The sequence below is a fragment of the Alligator mississippiensis genome, chromosome 11 (genome assembly GCF_030867095.1).
Source record: "Alligator mississippiensis isolate rAllMis1 chromosome 11, rAllMis1, whole genome shotgun sequence".
Taxonomy (NCBI): Eukaryota; Metazoa; Chordata; order Crocodylia; family Alligatoridae; genus Alligator; species Alligator mississippiensis.
This window is the reverse complement of record NC_081834.1, coordinates 45,247,054-45,264,707: the sequence shown is the minus strand read 5'-3', so window position 1 is coordinate 45,264,707 and position 17,654 is coordinate 45,247,054. Positions and strand designations below refer to the sequence as shown.

At 49.6% G+C, this 17,654-nt stretch overlaps 1 protein-coding gene across 5 annotated transcripts in view; it reads right to left on the bottom strand.

Annotated features, from left to right (window-relative positions):
* The window catches only part of GRAMD2A (GRAM domain containing 2A), a 63,084-nt gene that overhangs the window by 10,270 nt on the left and 35,160 nt on the right, over positions 1-17,654 (bottom strand). For all 5 annotated transcript variants that reach the window (XM_014604486.3, XM_019499369.2, XM_059714934.1 and 2 more), the window contains 2 exons: positions 13,497-13,568; positions 8,847-8,909 (listed from right to left, as the gene is read on the bottom strand). In XM_014604486.3, the coding sequence (XP_014459972.1) occupies positions 8,847-8,909; positions 13,497-13,568 (135 nt within the window). The remainder of the gene's footprint in view (positions 1-8,846; positions 8,910-13,496; positions 13,569-17,654) is intronic.

The following is a 17,654-nucleotide window of genomic DNA, read 5'->3' as shown; positions in this document are numbered from 1 at the left end:
TCTGACCTCCTGCATAGCACTGGCCTCACACCCTACATCATGATTGCAGGGCTAGTATCCTCTGACCCCTCCAGAGTGCCCCTTGCAGAGATACAAAGCCTCAAGCCTTTGCATGTCTGGGTGGGATGCCGTGATTCTCCACTCAGAACAAGTGTCTGAGTACAGGCCCCTGTGTCCTGACTGCGATCGCTCAAGAAGGCTTACAGGATTTCACAACTGCATGATGTCCCTTTGGGAGCTGTGACCCATGGTTTGTTCAGTAAACAGACAAAGCATTGTTGAACCATAATGCTGGGAAGGCAACAAGAGATAACAACGTAGTAAAGGAGTCTAGAGGCTTGCCTGTCTTGCCTAAGTCTTCTCATCCCCTGGAAACTTAGAAAGGCCAAGCTACTTCACATTCCCCCTGCAGGTATACCTCCACCCGCTCCTTGAGAACAGTCTACCAAATGCCATGCCCTCTCCTAAGAATTACTTTTTAACCATTTGAAGGCTCTTTGATTTGCCTGCTCCCAGCCTTGGTAAAACTGCTATATAAAACTTTGGGAAGGAGCCAAGGTGGTGTAATCTTTTCAGGCATAGTTTTGTAATGACTGCTGTCACGTTTACTGGAAGCATATGATACCATATTACTTTATCACTGTTTTCTTAGCAACCCTGCTATCACAGTAGTACAACAATTCTCAACCAGGGTGCCAAGATCCTTTCAAGGATGCCAAAGGGTGCTACACAGTGTTAGCACTGTTAGGTGTGCAAGTATTTTTCACAAGATAAATCCAGAAATGTCAAATATGAATCCATAGTCCCAAAATCATTTTGATCCATTGTGGGCTTTCTGAGTTTTTTTGCCAAAGAAGAATGGCTCTATTATTTTTCTGTAGTCAAAAATGTGTGAAAACTGAAAGCTGGTATTTTCTGAGGGGCTTTGAGTCTAATTGATAGTGCCTAGAGTCTAACAAGATTGAGAACCACTGCACTTGTATCAAAAAGTTACACAGGCCAAGCATTCCAGTAACTCACCCTACCTATGCATCACAGTAACTCACAAAGTAACCAGGTCCCAGACAGCATGCATAAAGTGATTACACGAGCTAAATTACAAGCTACTGTCCTTTTTTAGAAATGTGCCCAGTCTTAACTTGAATTCAACACATCCCTTGGTAAAGTGGTTAATTATCTTCCTCAATATAAAATCTACCTCAAGCATAACACAAAGCGGGAATTCAAATCTAGCAGCACACACAGTCCATGGCATGACTGCCACTTCCCATGTGACTGCAAATTGAGCTGCCAGATCCAGACAGAGGCAGCTATTTTATAAATATTTTGACAGGGAAAAAAGAAAAAGATCTAGATCACACAGCTTGTTTCTGGAGCAGTCTGATCTTGCTCCCAGCCAAATGCAGTGAGAATCCATACCAAGAGGTTTGTTGCTGGTTTTCAAACAGCTTGCCCCTTTCATATGCCATGCCAACGCTGCACAAAAGATACTCTAGCAATCAAATTGGCACCCACCACCCTCTTCAAGGCAGTGGTGTGTCAGTTCAAAGCAGCAAACATGTTCATTTGAACCTTCTATTGGCAGATACCCTGAATGCTTGCCGAGAGCACAGAGGCTTCTTTAGAGGGTTCATAGACCAAGGTGCCAGGGTGGGTATGTAAAAACAAGGACTAGAAGTACTGCATAGGATCAGCATGTGGACTTAGGTGTAGGGTGCTTCTTTGCAAAATAGCTGCATTGCTGCACTCCAAGCTCTCTGCTCGACTCTGCTGCATTAATTCTACAGCTATGTTCCTAAGGAACTCTTGTATGGAGAACTCTTTACAAGAAAAAGACCACGTGAGTGTCCTTATCTCCAGTTCAAAGATGCTTGCAAGAGAGATATGAAGTCAATTAATATTGAGCAAAACGACTGGGAGAAGATTGTTAAGGACTGAAGTGCTTGGAAACAATCTATTAAGCATGGAATGAAGGCTTTTGAGGAAAGAAGAACCCAAGATGCAGAGGAAAGACGAAACCTCAGGAAAAACACAGCACCATATTCAGGATCCGATTGTTTGATATGAACTTCAATTAGGATAAGTGTGGAAGGGGCTGTCATTCAAGAATTGGGCTCTGCAGTCACACTCACAGATGTTCAGCAAGCTGATGCTTCACTCGGCACAGTCCTGTTGTCTCACGAGACGCACAGATGCCTAGATGGTCCTGTCTAGGGAGACAGCCACTACACCTCAATTACATTCTACCACAAATGAGGCCTTGGAGATGATATCATCACAACACTTCCAAGTTCTCTTAATAGACAGATTCAAAATACTGCTACCTTCAGTCCAGAAGTGGGACTGTAACTGGGAAGCCTAATGTCACTTGCCTCCCCCTCTGGAAATCATGAGAGACTGCATGGAAGTCACGGGGGTTGCAAGAGTGATCAGAATCAGACCTCGTATTTCAAAACCTCTTCACCTCTAGATGCTCCAGCCACATTTCTGTGCACACAGAGACCTCCCACACAGCTGGGCAGACTAAGCCCAGAAAGAGGCCCATAATTGAGTGAGTGAGTGAGTGAGTGAGTGAGTGAGTGAGTGAGTGAGTGAGTGAGTGAGTGAGTGAGTGAGTGAGTGAGTGAGTGCGTACAAAATCTTTTTAATATTGTATTGGTCCCCCCCACCCTCATCTTTACTGCTTTCCTTTAGAAGCATGACAGTCACAGATGGGTCCTGCTTGAATGGAGCCCCTCCACTGGGCCATCACCAGTACTCTGCACCCTGGGGAACTGCAGGGGCACGCAGGAGTCCTGGCATGGTGGAGTGGGGAACGGAGGATCCTGGTATGGGAGGGAGGGAAGGGAAGTAATAGAAATTAAAGGCTGGAAGACTCAAAAGATCATCGAGTCCAACCCCCCTGCTCTGAGCAGGAATACTGCTGAGATCAAATGATCCCAGCAAGCTTTCTATCTAGTCTCTTCTTGAAGACTTCCAAAGTTGGGGACTGCACCACCTCTTTGGGGAGGAGGAATGAGAGGGGGGAACAAAAAGCCTCTTGCACATGGTGGAGGGTGTGATGAAAGCACTGAAAACCAACCATCAGGAATGGGAGAAGAGGTTACACAGAGCCTTGGCATGGGGGGGTGCTTCTAGAGTCTCTCTGAAACTGAGGGTGGTACAGAAGGGTGCTGGAGGGCAGCATAGGAGGGGAGCTGGGACTTAGATAAATGATGTTTTCCTGACAGCACATTTTCCCATCCCTACCAGTCTGTTCTACTCCTTCTTAACTTCCTTGGAGCTTCCTCTCCTGGCCCCATTTTAGCCCACCACGATGGGGGGACACTTTGTGTGCTCCTAACAAGCTTCTATCATTCTGCTAGCTTGGACAGACTTTGCCACTCAAGTTCCTGCAAGGAATTTCTACCGTCACTCTCTATGTGTCGGGGCCTTGCCACACTTGGATCCTGCCCCTTGGACCATCTTAAACCTGACAAGCCACTCACACTGGAAAATTGAATAGCAACACCGCACCCAGCCCTCCTGAGCAACCCACTCATCTGCCCCTGCAGGGTTCCCAGCATATAGATCCCCATTGCTTTGCTAAGGCCTACCAAACGCAGAGGTCTTTGAGCAGCTTTAAAAGCTCTGCAAACAAACCGAGCAGTCTGCCTTCAGCTTTGGCTTGGGAAATGCATCGTTTAGAAATTCCCAAGTGCACAATGAGATTCTCTCTGCAAATGAGGCCTAAACTCACCAACTACCTAACTTACAAACATGACTATCCCTGATGTGGCAATGCGCATCAATTAAAGGGCCTAGCATAGGACACAGGTGGGTGGAGCTGGCTCCATCTCCCATCACACCCCTCCCTGAATATACCCTCTCTGCCCCCCTCTTTGCTGGGAGAGCAGGGCTTAGGGCTCCCACAGAGGGAAGCCTGGATTGAGCAACTTAGAGAAGTGTTTCTCAGCCCATGGGTCATGACCCAAAAGCGGGTCGCAAGAATATACGAAAGGGTCATGAACAAACTTTAAAAATGGATCAACAAACTTTAAAAATGGATTCTCCTTTAGGGGAGGAAAATGTGGGAAATGTGGCTTTTCCCTTTTCCAGCTGGCAGAGCTCCAGCTTGCGAGGGGCTGCTTGGGGCCCCCTGCCCCACACGCTGGAGGGCTGGGGCCGGGAGGCAGTGGGTCAGGAATCAGGGGCACTGGGTCAGGACTGGCCATTGATGTTTACAAACGGGTCCTGGTACAAAAAAGGCTGAGAACCAGTGCTCTAGTCTAAAGCAACAATGACAGGACTTTGGAAGCTAGTTTTTAGCCAAGGCGGGGAAGGAAAATCTCTTTTCAGTCTCTGGGAATGGCCCCCTCCCTGTGAAACAGTGCTGGCTGATGCTCCGGGTGGGGGTGGTCAGGCCCTGACCGGGGCTGGATCCAGCTAAGCAAGGCAGAGCTTGAGCCACTCGGCAAGGGGGGGTCCTGCCTTCAGCAAGTCCCATCCTGCCAGCCCCAGACAGCAGCCATCTCAGCCCAGCAGGAAGCAGCACCCTCCAGTGTACTCCTCCTGCATCAAAGAGCAAGCAGGAAGCAGGGCCTGATGGCACAAAGCCCACAGTGGCTCTGGGCTGAAGAGGCAGATGGACACTGAGAAAACAAGGCTTTGAAGAGGAAGCTGCTGGAGCTGGGTGAAAAGGATGGGGGAGCAGGCTGACATGGACGCAAGGCCCACCTGGGTCCCAGCTCTGCCATCTGGGTGCCCAGGAACATGGCACAGCTGGGGACAGCAGAGCCCACCCATGCCTGGGGACTGGATTCCACTCACCCCCTCCTCCGAGATGACTGCAGGAGGGAAAGGGAAGGGCACAGAGTGCAATAGCCTTGTATACACAGCAAGCGTCAAAATCCCCATTGTGTTCGGGCCCAAGGCAGTTGCCAACTGCTCTGCATCATGACTGGACAGAAGCCACTTTATTCACAGCAAGAAGTTTCTTTGTGGACTCTTAGGTGTCCAGGCAGCACAGGCCAACCCCAGCCTCCTCCCCTCCACCCAGGGCCCCATTCTGTGGGCTGCCTTGCGGGGGTGCTAAGGGATGCAGCTGTAGCCACCCATCTCTTCATAGGGCTCAAACAGCTGGACAGAATCCCCCTCTGGTGCTAGGGTGGCTTCTGCTCCTACATATGCTCAATTTGAGATGCCTCGAGGGCTTGGCCTTTGCCTGCCAGCCTTTCTTGCATTCAGAGTGGCAGCAGGAGCAGAGCCCCAGTGTGCAGACACAGGACAGCAGAGGGCCCTCACTCAGGCTAGGACTTTACACATTCCTCTTGCAAGCCTTCTGCCTTCAAAGGAGAGATGGCTGCTCGGAGCCCAGCCATCAAGAGGCTCCACCTGTAGCATACACAGGGGTGGGCAAATAGAGTAGAACATCTTCTCTGGGCGCAAATGCAAAGGGGTGCCAGACTGAAGCCACTGCATATGGAACCTGCGCTGCAGCAGCTGCCAGCCCAGTTTGCCCCAGTAGCAACAGCCTTGAGCCTCTGCCACCAGGGTCTGGTGACCCTGCGACCCAGTAGCAGCTGGAGTCCCCACATAATGCAAGACTTGCTCAGAACTGCCCCCACCACCTGCCCAGGACACCAACATGCTCAGTTATGCTTCCAGGATCCAAAGCCAACTATTATTACAAGAAGAGATTTGCCACCTACTCCTTAAGGGCACGTGTGTGGACAGAGAAGCAGTAACTGGAAGGAGAGAAGCCCGTGGAACAGTGTTTTCCAGTGTCACCTCTTTACCCCACTCCACTGGAACTGGTAGAAAGGCACAGACAGGCATCCCTCCGCATGCCAACCAGGCCTCTGCACTGCATGAGGGGTTAGGGAAGAGTTCCTCCCTCACCCCTCTCACATCCTTCCACCTCTTCTCCTCCCTGGTTTCTTTCTCCCAAGGAGGTGTGAAGTGGTGCCTCCACCATTCTTCTTATACCTGCCAGGCCAGCAGGAGGGAGTGATTTTCCTGCTTGGACAGGGGGAAAACGTCCACTTGAAGGGGTCTGACACCAAACTAGGGTGTCTCTCTCTCTTCAAACACCTCATACCTGGGATGCTCCCAGAAAACACGTGGTGGAGAAAGGAAGCTACCAGGATGGGTTTTTGAGGGTCACTGGAACTAGAAGGCCTGAACCCACAGCCAGAGCTGTTTGCAAGACAGGCAGTGACAGACACTAAGCTAGCATACAGCTCCTGGCAAGAACCTGCTGGATCCTTCAAACCCCCTGCCTACTCATAACAAAACCTCAAGTGGACGTGCTATGCTCTTTAAAACCCTCTGGCTTGAAAACAAGGGATTTTGTGCCATGGGAATTCCAGCCTTTTTCAAACCTTGCTCGGGAGCGCAGCATTTCAGTGGTAAACAAGAAAGTGCATACAAAAGAGTAAGGGTAAGAGTTTTATGGCACATTAGGCCCTGGGCCAACAGGTAATCATCAGTTTTGTGGGAAATGAACGTGGCAGAGTGGAAAATAACGAGCGTGATAAAGAGCTGCAATATCAACATAGTTGCAAAATCAATCCAAGCACTGCAGGTGGAATGGTGAGCACTGATAAGGCTCCTTCCGCCTGGTTGGAGACCACAGGGCCAGCCCTGGACGGGATAGGACGTGGGGAGGGGCAGGGACGGGTCTGCTGAGGAGAAACTGGACAGTGATGACTCAACTAAGCGTCAAGCAGAGGAGCCTACCCCAAGGCCAGGCCAGCTTTCAAAGCACGTTTCCAGTCACTGCAAGAGCCACTCTTACAGCATCACAGCTGGCAGGGCTGGGCTGACACAGCCTTGGTTCTCTTTGTCCCAAGTAGGCACAGGATGGAAATAAGCAAGTACCTGCCCCTAAGCAGCCTTCAAAGCCCACATCCTGTCTTGTGCTGGTATTCAGCCTTAGCTGAATTCTACCACCCACAGAGGGCTGCCTTCCCAAGGGAGGAGCAGCAACTGTATCTAAGAGTTGACTGATCTTCAGTGAGGGAGAACAAAGTTGAGCCATTGCGGGCCCACAACACAGTACAACCAAGACTCTGGGTTGTGTTCAGGTCACCAAGCCCTCTTTTTGGGAAGGGAAAAAGAACTATGATGAAAGAAGGAGCAGGAGGGAAATGAGAGAGAAGGGACAATTATGGGACCGTCAAGACAACAGGGTCCTGTTAAGGTTTGAACCCCAAGTACATGAGCATTCAGCTGGTACCTATGCAGACACCTACCCTCCTTGGTGCTATTGAGACCCATGCAGTGGTATACGGAGCTGAAGGGCTTTGGAAGATAGTATGACTAGGCTGGTCATGTCAGCTGATGGGCTGTTTTCCTTTTAGCAGCCAGTTAAAATTGCACCTGTCTGCTCCATGTCACACACCAGCTGTCCCACCCTGGCCCAAAGAACATGATTTCCATTTGGCAAGAGCTTTGTTTCCTAGAGAAGAGCTTGGCGTGGCAGCAGCTGCAGAAACACAAGGTTGATTGTGAGACAGGCAAAACTCAGCTATCGCCACACAACAGAGGAGCAGCTTTCCCTGGGGCCCATGCCACCATATGGACTTCAGTAAAGAAGGTCCCCAGCTTCATAATCACTCAGGTCACTGCAAGAGAGGGTTAGCAATACCTTCCCTCCATGATCTAAGGGACATTCTTGCCTCAGTTTAATGCTGGTTGAAGCCTCCTTTCTTCTGCAACCAATTCTTTCCTAAAGTCCTCAATCATTTGTGTGTGCCCACACGTCTGGTTTTAAGAACAACAGCCAAAAACCAACAGGAAATGCACTTGCCTTCAACTGAGAATCCAGGGGTCTGTGCTAACAAAGCTCTCTGCCTTCTCAGCCCTGGCCTCTCGTTCAAACTCACGCTACTGCAGGTAAAACTGAATGCAAGTCTTCTGGGACTGGGATCACATCTATTAGTTGCTTCAAACCTGGGAGCTCTTATTCTCTGACTTTCCTCATTGGGGGACACATGTATCCAAAACCGGGTATTTTTCTTTTCAGTGGCAAAGGGTCTTAATAAGGAGGGTCTTTATTCAGATCTCAGTAAAGGGCCTTTCATGCATGTTTCTTATACACAGTGCATGTCATGCCATTGGTACCCATTGGGATGTTCTTAAAGTGCTTTTACAGGTCCCATGACAGAGCTTTCACTAATGTTTCAATCCATAGCCCGCACTGCTACCTGTGCTAAAAGTGACTACCAACACCCTGTGAAGTACTTTGTGTGGTGCTGTGATTTTCTGAGTTGTTTGCTCTGAGTTGTTTCCTCTGCAAGAGTTGATTTTTTTTAATTGATGATTGGTGAATCAGTTTGTCAGGAATTGAAGTGAGATAAGAAAGGTTTAATCTCTTGGGATGGCTGATGATTCAAGCCTTTTTCCCAATATGTTATTGGCATTTATGACTCTGGCAGCTTAACTGGTTAACAAGATAGCTGGGCAGAGCCAAGAGGAAGCTGCCTGCCTGACATTCAGTGGTTCTTATCTATAAACACGTGATAGGGACTTGATGCCACCACGTTGTGAATTGCATAAAGACATCCTGTAGGACATCCTCCAAGGACAAGAGCCACAGCTTTATGTGACCTCCCCAGACAGCCCACGTTAAACTTTACCTTGGCAGGAGAAGCATGAATTTGGAGGGGCCCATATTCGCTGCATGCAAATGCTGCTTTTGGCAGCTTCAAGGTGCACGGGGAATTTATTAAACCTACTAACATTTCAACCAAATGTTTTGCAGCCCACAGCATTAAGTCTTATACACTCGCTACAGAATCGCTTTAGCAGTGGTGCTTCTGTGTTGCGGTTATTAACTCGTTTTTTGAAAAGATGGAACTTACCAGAGATACAGAGTCGGGCTCCTCTGTAAATTCTTTCAAACTCAAACTCTTCTTACTGGAAACCTGAGAAAAGCAAGGAACAAACATTACTGACCCACCTCAGGCTCTGACTAGAAGCTACTACTCTGGGCACTGAATGGATGCAGAGGACCCCTGCCCCCAGCCCCACTTCCAGTTCCTCTTTGCTATGCAGTTATCAGCACTTTGCCTTCTAGGCCTTCCAACTAGGATATCTGTAAAGAAACTGGTAGTATATACAGAAGGGTTGCTAATATACATCTGATCAAGGGTTTTTAAAATACAGTCAGCCTGTGCAGAATAAAAGATGAATGTGGAGACAACAAAATATAAAGCTTGTTCCCATTTCCAGAACTGAGAAAAAAAACCATTGAAACAAAAACACATTCAGACACCACAGGTACCAACAAGTTTGAGTTTAGAAATATGGTTAGCAGGCTCCTAAATTTGAGTCCCAATATCCCAAAGACCTCATGAGGCTTTGGGTAAATAACTTCACTTGGTCCATGCTAATCACCTCTGACTTAAGGAGCAAGGGGTGCCCAGACCCTCTGGGTTGAGCAAGCTGGGAAGGCAAATTTTCACTCGCAGCCATTTTTTTTTGCCTTTTTGGAAATCTGTGTGTCCTTGACTGAGATGACAGCAAAATGGTGACAATTTTCCTGAACTGGAAATCCCATGAGATGTCATTTCAGATGCAAGGAACACAATGATTGCAGAACAAGATGTGTTCCCTGCAGATCCCTGGCAGTTCCAGGCAGCATGTCAGTGGGCAGCAGGAAGTTCAACCCTGCTGACTGCTTGGGAACTGGGGCCTTCAAAAGCTTCCAGATTCCCAGGCCATCCAGCTCCTCAGACTGCCCAACTCCAGCATCCCAGGGAATCAGCTAGCCTCAGAGTCCAGAAGTTGTAAGATCTATTGGCCCTGCATGCCCTTTAGTCCAGGAAATACTGGAGCTCTGACTCTGAGGGTCTTCCAAATGAGGAATGAGCTGTCAAAATGCTTCATCTTTGATGCACTGACAACACTTCCACCAGTTCTGCTTCTAGAGTTAAAATTACTGAGGTCCCCCCCTAGTTTGGCTGAAAGGATGAGTCAGCAGAGCACCACATTTTACCACCAGGCAAAATGTCACACCTCAGGAAGGCACTTTCTGGATTAAGGATACTGCTGGCTTCCACTGTTTTGCCCAGGGATCTCAGAACAGAGCCATCAAGCTGGTGGGCCACTTTTTTAGCAAGTCTCATGGCAGCAGTTGGGGAGGGAAATGATGGAAACTGCTAAACAAGAAGGTTCTGGGTATGAGGTGGTGCCCTACAAAAACAACCAGAGTGTGGTGGGATAATGACCTCATTTCTTCCTATAGACTTCTGATGGCTGTTGAACTTCGGGGGGGGGGGGGGGGGGGGGGGGGGGGGCCGGCACAATCCCTATAGACTGCACCCGCATGGGCCACAGTCCACAGACTGTGCCCCACTGTGTGGGCATCTTCTTCCCTGCATTGCACCAGGAAGAGCCCTCCTTTCCTCCACTCTCTGCAGGCTGCTCTGCTCCAACCCCAGGGGCAGGGACAGGAAGCTAAACCTGAAGAAGGGAAGGGAAACCCAGAGACTCCCAGCTGTGACAGCAGCTGGACTGGTGGGGGGGGGGGGGGAGAGTACCACCCAGAAGGGAGCCTGCAGGCCACAAGTTAACCCTTTATGGACCGCATGTGGCTTGCAAGTTAGACAGCCCCGCTACAGACTATCACCTCTGGTAGTACTACATCTCCCAGGACCCAGTGCTTTCTGCCATCTGACAGTGCAAAGAAACACATCATGGAAGTCATGGAGTTTCATCAAGTTCTTGGTTTCCATGACAAACAAAATTGTCTCAAGTGTCACCAATTTAAGGACTAGCAGATTTCTTCTCATCAGACTTCTGCTCCTGTAATTTCTTCTAAGATCATGTTTGTACCAGGATTTTTACTCCAAAAGTTTAAAAGCCCTGAAGACAGTTAAGTCAAGCAAATACCAGCAAACTAATAGGACTCTGGTGAGGTTATAAATAATGCACATGCACTCCATTAAAACAGAGACTTCACTGGATTCAGCCTGGTTTAATCAGTGACCTAGAAACTGCTAACCTAGCTTACTGCATGCAACCAAGTCAAAACTCAGTCTGCTACACAATAATTAATCATAATTGGCCCAATTCTGCTGGCACAGATAGTTAAAACAGGATTGCTCCCAACATTACAACATGTGTTTTATAATATGAATCCATTAACAGCCAAGTGCTTTGGGAGTGAATTTTTTCCACATGCTGGCCCATCATTTGTCAAGAACCATATTCGTGTCTAGTTATGAACCAAATGATGAGCAGTTACTTGAAGCAAAGGAGTGAAATGCAGCTAACAGGACAGCCATTACATTCTCTGGACGGGATTTGCACTCCTGCCTCTCTATGACAAATGTAAAAAATATTTTAAAAGCCAAAAAGTAGAAGCAAATGTGTTTTAAAGGGGAGAAGGTCCAGTGAATGCTTTTTAAAATGCAGCATTGAAATGTTTGGGTCATGCAATTTGGGATATGTACTTAGTTCCTGCTCATCATTCCTGCGTCACTATATTTAATGTATAACCTTTCAATATCTCACACACACACTGATAGGAAGCAGGTTTTCTGGCTGCCTATATTTCCTGTTACAAAGTATATGGAGCCTTTCATCTTGAAAGCACTTTATGAACATTGACTAATGAATTATTACAACCCCCCAGGGAGGCAGCGAAGCAGAATTATACCTGGTTTGCACAGAAGCAAAGTAACTTGCCCAAGCTTGTCAAGCCAGACAGGGTTAAACATGGGAAAGGTGACCTGGCCTTGTGGTTCAAGTGCAGAGATGGCCAGATCCTACTTCAACTATTTGGTGCTTAAGAGGCCCAAGCACAATCCTTTCTCCCCCCAAGCTGGAGGGTCTGAAAGGCTCTTGATATAAAAAGGTGAGTGGATCATCTCTTCCTCACTGTTTTTCTGTGCTTGAAGCTGAGGTGACAATGTTACAATAATAAGTGCATTGATGGATTTCCAGGGTAGGACAGGATCAGGCTTAGGTGTCAGGCTTAAGTACAGCAAGATCTGGTTCAAAGGCTAGAAACAGACATCGTCAAAGAAATGGATCAGTTGTGCTGTGATGCGTCATGATACAGCTGATCTGCTTCATTGGGCACAACACACGTTGCCCTTTGTCCTGCTCTTGAGAGACAAGGCACCATGTGATCTCCCCACTTTCCCTGCTCAGCCAGACCTGCCCTTATGATTGTGGGGAATGGGTCTGTCTGAGCAGGCACCCTTGACTTCCTTACTTATGGAGGCACCCTCATATTCCCCAGGGTGCCCTTCTGTAAACAGGAAAAGAAGGCAGGTGCCCCAGAGGCTTGAGGGGCCCTCAAATCCCTAGAGCATCTGCCCAGGGCAGCTGAAGAGTAGGAGCAGCTCAGACTGCCTGTACTCTCCTGCCATAGAGCTAACAGATGTCTGCTGCAATAAAGCAAATGTATCTATTACTACCAAACTGCAACTATCTCAGGACATCCCAGCCTTGTGCTCAGACCTCAGCCACTCCCTGTTCCCTGACAGTCACTTCAGCAGCTGCTGGAAAGGAAATGTTCCATGAGCTCTCCCAGAAGGAGGTATAAGTATCTGCCACCCATTAAATCAACACAGACAAGGCAAGGGAGGCTTTGGTCTTGTGTGAAGGGGAAGAACCACTTAGCCATCAGCTTCCTTTAATGGTGAAAGAGTCTAGTCAGTGGATTTGCCCCCAGTGGCCTCTGCTGCTTTATTGCAAATAGGAGAACTGAAGCAGCAGCCTTCCCTATAACAGAGCTACCTGAATTGGGAGTACTGAGGCAGGTAGCTGAGCCAGTAGAAGATTCTACCCAGAGGCTTGCAAAGTGCAGGGGAAGTCCTGGCTGCTGATAGCCCCAACCATACCACACCAGGCCCAATGGCAGCCAGTACGGAGGCAGCACTTTGATGGGACAGTGAGGACCCCAGAGACACCCACGTTCATGTCTAGGGCACGGTTCTGTACCTCCCTGTTGTGTTCAGATAGCACATTACCAGCCTGGTACAAGGGCATGTGCCAAGGGAAGGCAGTCTGTACATCCAGAGTAGGTGCTTGCACCATGTCTGGAGGGAATCTATTCCAGGTCTTGGGGGCTCAGACAGTAAAGAAGGTTTTCCTTAAGTCCAGTCTAAAACAGTCTTGGAGGAGTTTGTGACCATTTGACCTTGTCACCCTTGAGGTGCTCTGGTGAACAGGAATTCCCCCAGATCCTGATGTATACCCCTTTTATACTTATAGGCAGCCACTAGGTCACTCCTGAGCCTGCGCTTTTCCAGGCTGAAGAGTCCCATGGCTCTCAGCCTCTCATCATAAGGCCTGTTCTCTTGCCCTGAGAACAGATGCAGAGTACCTTCTGCCCTCCAGGGGAAAAAGCTCTAACCATAAGGAGACGCATCACAAAAGGTCTGCGCATGGGACACCAAAATACATCCACCCCAGCATCAGCACCATAATTGTTCATTGGACCTTGCTCTCCCCTTTAATATGCCAGCTATTGGGTTTGCGATAAGGTGCAAGGGTACCTGCAGGTGGGTGCAGACTCTCTTCAGCACGTCATACACGCTGTCTCGGGAGATCAGGGACACAAAGATGTACTGAAAAGAAACAAAGAGAGAGTGGTGAAACTGCATGGCCACCAGCCCACCACACTGGCTCTGATGCACATGGGCTGCTCAAGGGGCTGGATCCTTTCTTTGCCTGGATGCTCAGAGTTCAAACCAAAAGCATGTGGCCTTGCTGGCTGCTGGCTCAACAGTGTTCACATTTCAAAAGCTCCAAACTAGGTTAAGCACTCCATTAGGATGCACAGGAGCTGCAGACTCAGCAAGAGAACAGCTCATTTTGTAACCAGGAGATACACACATGCTTACTCGCATCATAATTTTATGTGCGCATGCACACACACGCACACGCACACGGCCAGGAGCCCTGTAAATGCCTTTCCCAGGAGGGCATGTAGGGTGGGAGTCTCAAGGATTTACCTAGCTCAGCTCCCATTGATGTCCATGGTAGTCTATCACTGGCTTCAGGGAAGCTGTCTGCCCAATGCTGGGTACTTTGGGGAAAACCTGACTTTAAAAGAAAGGATATTTAAATATAACAAGAGCCTGCTTAGAGGAGAGACCCCCATTTCACTGAGAAACCTGCTCTACTAGGTCTTGCAGAGTCAGCTTTTTATCAGGACTAAACTGCAGCTGCTTCTGGGCTGGAACATTGGCTTCTCAGCATCGCTACTCAGCAATATGGGACAGGACGTGAAAAAAAATGACCGTTTCCACTGTGGCTCTGGAGGACTTTGGGATGGTAAGTCCTGGAGCTGCAGCCGGGAGGCTGGGGACAAATCAAGATTATTAATTACTCAGAGTCAGACGTGAACTTTTACCAGAAGGCAGAGGCCTCAAGTGTCACAATGTTCTAGCACTGGGAAGGCCACTAGCTCAGCACTGACTCATCCGTGGGCAAAGCGCCACCTGCCTCACTGCTTCCTACAGCATGACAGAGGGCACAGACAAAGACAGCAGGCCCTCAAACTAACCCCTCGAGTGTACTGCACGTCGTCTGAATCCTTGATCTTTAGTGCAAGCAGCCTGGAGAAAGGTCCACTCAGACATTTATAAGAGCCCTTTCAGAGTGCAGGGTTCTGGCAGAGTCTGCTTGAGCACAAACTGAATTGGGAAGAGAATCTGGATGGAGGGAAAGCTTTGCATCAGAGGGGAAATACCTGCTGGGTGACTATGGCGGAATCCAAACCACAGCCCAAGCCCATGCAAGTGTGAAGCCCTTTGGCAAATTAAGTTTAAAAAAAAAAAAAAGTGACAGTTCAAGCTTCTTAGCCTTGATGAGATTAAGGGACTGGGATTGTTTCCATGCCTTCCTAGCCTTCCAGTAGCCTCAAAGGAAATACAGAAGGAGACACTGAAGAGGAACACAAATGAGCGAGGTGGTTAGCCAGGTTAGTCTGAAGTCAGGCAGAAGGTAGGGCAGGGTGGCACCTTAGAGACTAACTGGCTCAGACACATGAGCTTTCATAGGCGACAGCCTACTTTATCAGATGTATCTGACTGTCCCCAACAAAAGCTTCCACCTCTGTGAACCAGGTCTCTATGGTGCCACCCTGCCCTGGCAGTAAGAATATCATATTTGACCTCCAGAGGGCCCAGAAGGAAGTGTTTATTCTCCCACAGTCAAAAAGGTCAGAGCCAAGCAGAATTTCCCAACCAGGGCCTGTTTTCTCTGCTACTTAGCTCTACTCTCACATTCCAGTGTCAGGCGGCACAGCACATACAAGAGACTGGCAGCCTCCAAAAGCTCCTCCCAGCTTCAGTTTTGCCAAGGTGAAACTGAAGCCCCTACTAAAAAAAAAAAAATCTTGCCTGCAGAAGACGTGTCCTCTGTTACTAATTCCTCCCCAAAAGATTTTCTTGGCAATCCAATAATTAAATGGGATTTTATTTTCTAAAAGTTCCTTTCCATTAAAATCTGGTCCAGATTTTTAATGGCTTAGCCCCTAATTATGCTCCATCTGTGGAACCTCATATCCTGGATAAGAGCTTCTGCTGGCACTAGGCAGTACGGCATTCAGAAAAAGAGCATGTGGTATAACAGTGCCTGGATTTAACAGAAGCATTATATAATTGGGCTTCCATGTTAGGAGAAGTAGGCCGAGGGTGCTGGAGGGACACACATCTCTTGATGTCATTGTTGACTTAAAATAAAAGCAGAATCATAGAGAAGTAGGGCTGAAAGGGACCTCCAGCAGTCATTTAGTCCATCCTCCTGCTTGAGGCAGGATCAGCCCTATCCAAGCCAATCGAGTGTCATAGTGTAAAACAATTCACTGCTAGAAGGGCTTGAATACCAAGTTCTGCATTAGAAACTCTCAGCCATTACCTTCAGCTCACGCCACCTGGGCTGCAATAACATAGGACAGGGGTTTTCAACCTTTCTTAACAAGTGTATCCCTTCAGTCTCGAAGTTTCAGATCGTGTACCCTTTATATTCTTTTCTTGTTTTTAAGGGTGGGAGGGGCAGATCAAAGCCCCCGTGGTGCAGGAGGGAGTGGGGTTGGACCAGGAGCAGACACTACATTGGCAGAGGAAGAAAAAATTATTTGGGGGAGTCTGAGCGTGTGCACACCCCCCCCACAGCAGGTAAGTCTTTGGGAGAAGGGGCAGGGGGAGGGGAGGGCAGATCAAGGCTCCTGTGATGAGGGAAGGAGCGGAGCACAGGCAGAAGCAGGGGCTGGGAAGTGGGGCCGAGGCCAGGCTGGGTGGTGGGACAAGTGGAGTCTGGCAGCTTGTCCAGGGGTGTGGCACAGGAGAGCTAAAGGCGGGGGGAGGCACACTCATGTGCCTTGCCCTTGGCTCCCCCATGGTGCACACAGCAGTGGGAGCCCACCTCTGCCCCCCTGGACGAGCCGCTGGGCTCCAGTTGTCCCACGACTTGGCCCAGCCAGGGCTCTATTCATGGTGAATGGAGTCCCGGCCAGGCCGAGACATGGGACAATCCCCACAGTGCAGGAGGGAGTAGGGCAGGGGCGAATCATTCACCCCTGCCCCACTCCATCCTGCACTGTGGGGGTCTCGATCTGCCCCCTTCCCCCAAGCCCAGTCACAAAGAAAGTGAGGGAGAGAGTGATGAGGTGAGGGAGGGGCTGAGGCAGGCGTTTCACAGCTGGAGTGAGGTGTGAGACTGAGCTGTGCAGGGACAGGGGAGTGGGGTGGCTCCCTCAGCTATGTATACTCCCAGGACAGCATGGGGGCATGTGCCCCCCAGGATATGAGCAGAAGGCAGGGCAGGCTGCAGCTGCAGGCTGGAGCCAGGGCTACGCCAGGCTCTTCCCCGTAGGGGCTGGGCCAGGCTGCATTTGGGACGGGCAGTGGTAGTACTGGGAGCGCAACTATGGGAGGGGCTGTAGCCTCCCCCCCAACCCCCTCTTAGCACAGCCAGGCCCAACACCCCCCTGGGAACAGCCCCACGCTACCTGGCCCACAGCGGCACACAGCCTGCCCTGCCCTGCCCTGCCCCGCCCTGCCCCGCATGTTGATTCAGGGGTATGCACCTCCCCCACACGCCCTCCTGGGGGTGCGTGTAGTAGCAGCATGGGGGGGAGGGGCCATGAATGCAGGGGGAGGGGCTCACACAGTGGCCACCCCCACCACCACTGCTGCTGCCCTGCTTGGCCACACGCCACACCACTTTCCCCAGGCTGCTGACAGGCCTCGCACCTAGCCAATCATGTGCCACTGGGGGTGGGCACAAAAATACACTCCCCCCACTATTCAGACCCTCACAGCCCTGCTGTAAGGGGGTAGCAGCCAAATCAGGAAAGTGAGCTGGGGTGGTGGGTGGGGAGGTGCCATGGTGTGCTGTGTTGGGCTGGCAGCAGCCGGTGTGTCCCTCCCCTGGGCAAGAGGCAAACACATCAGGGGAGATGCCACTGTTGTGCCCCAGCCTGTGCTGTCCCCGCCCATACCCCCTACAACCTTTCTAAGTACCCCTTGGGGTATGCGTACCCCTGGTTGACAACCCCTGGCATGAGACACTTTTTTGTTTCACGGGATTCAGCCTTCATTACCTGGTTAGAAGCCACACTAGGAACTGGGGAACTGATGCTTTTCCCTCCAGGTAAAAAGTAACCCAAAAGCCCAGCACAGGACTAGAAGCATGATACCAAGGTT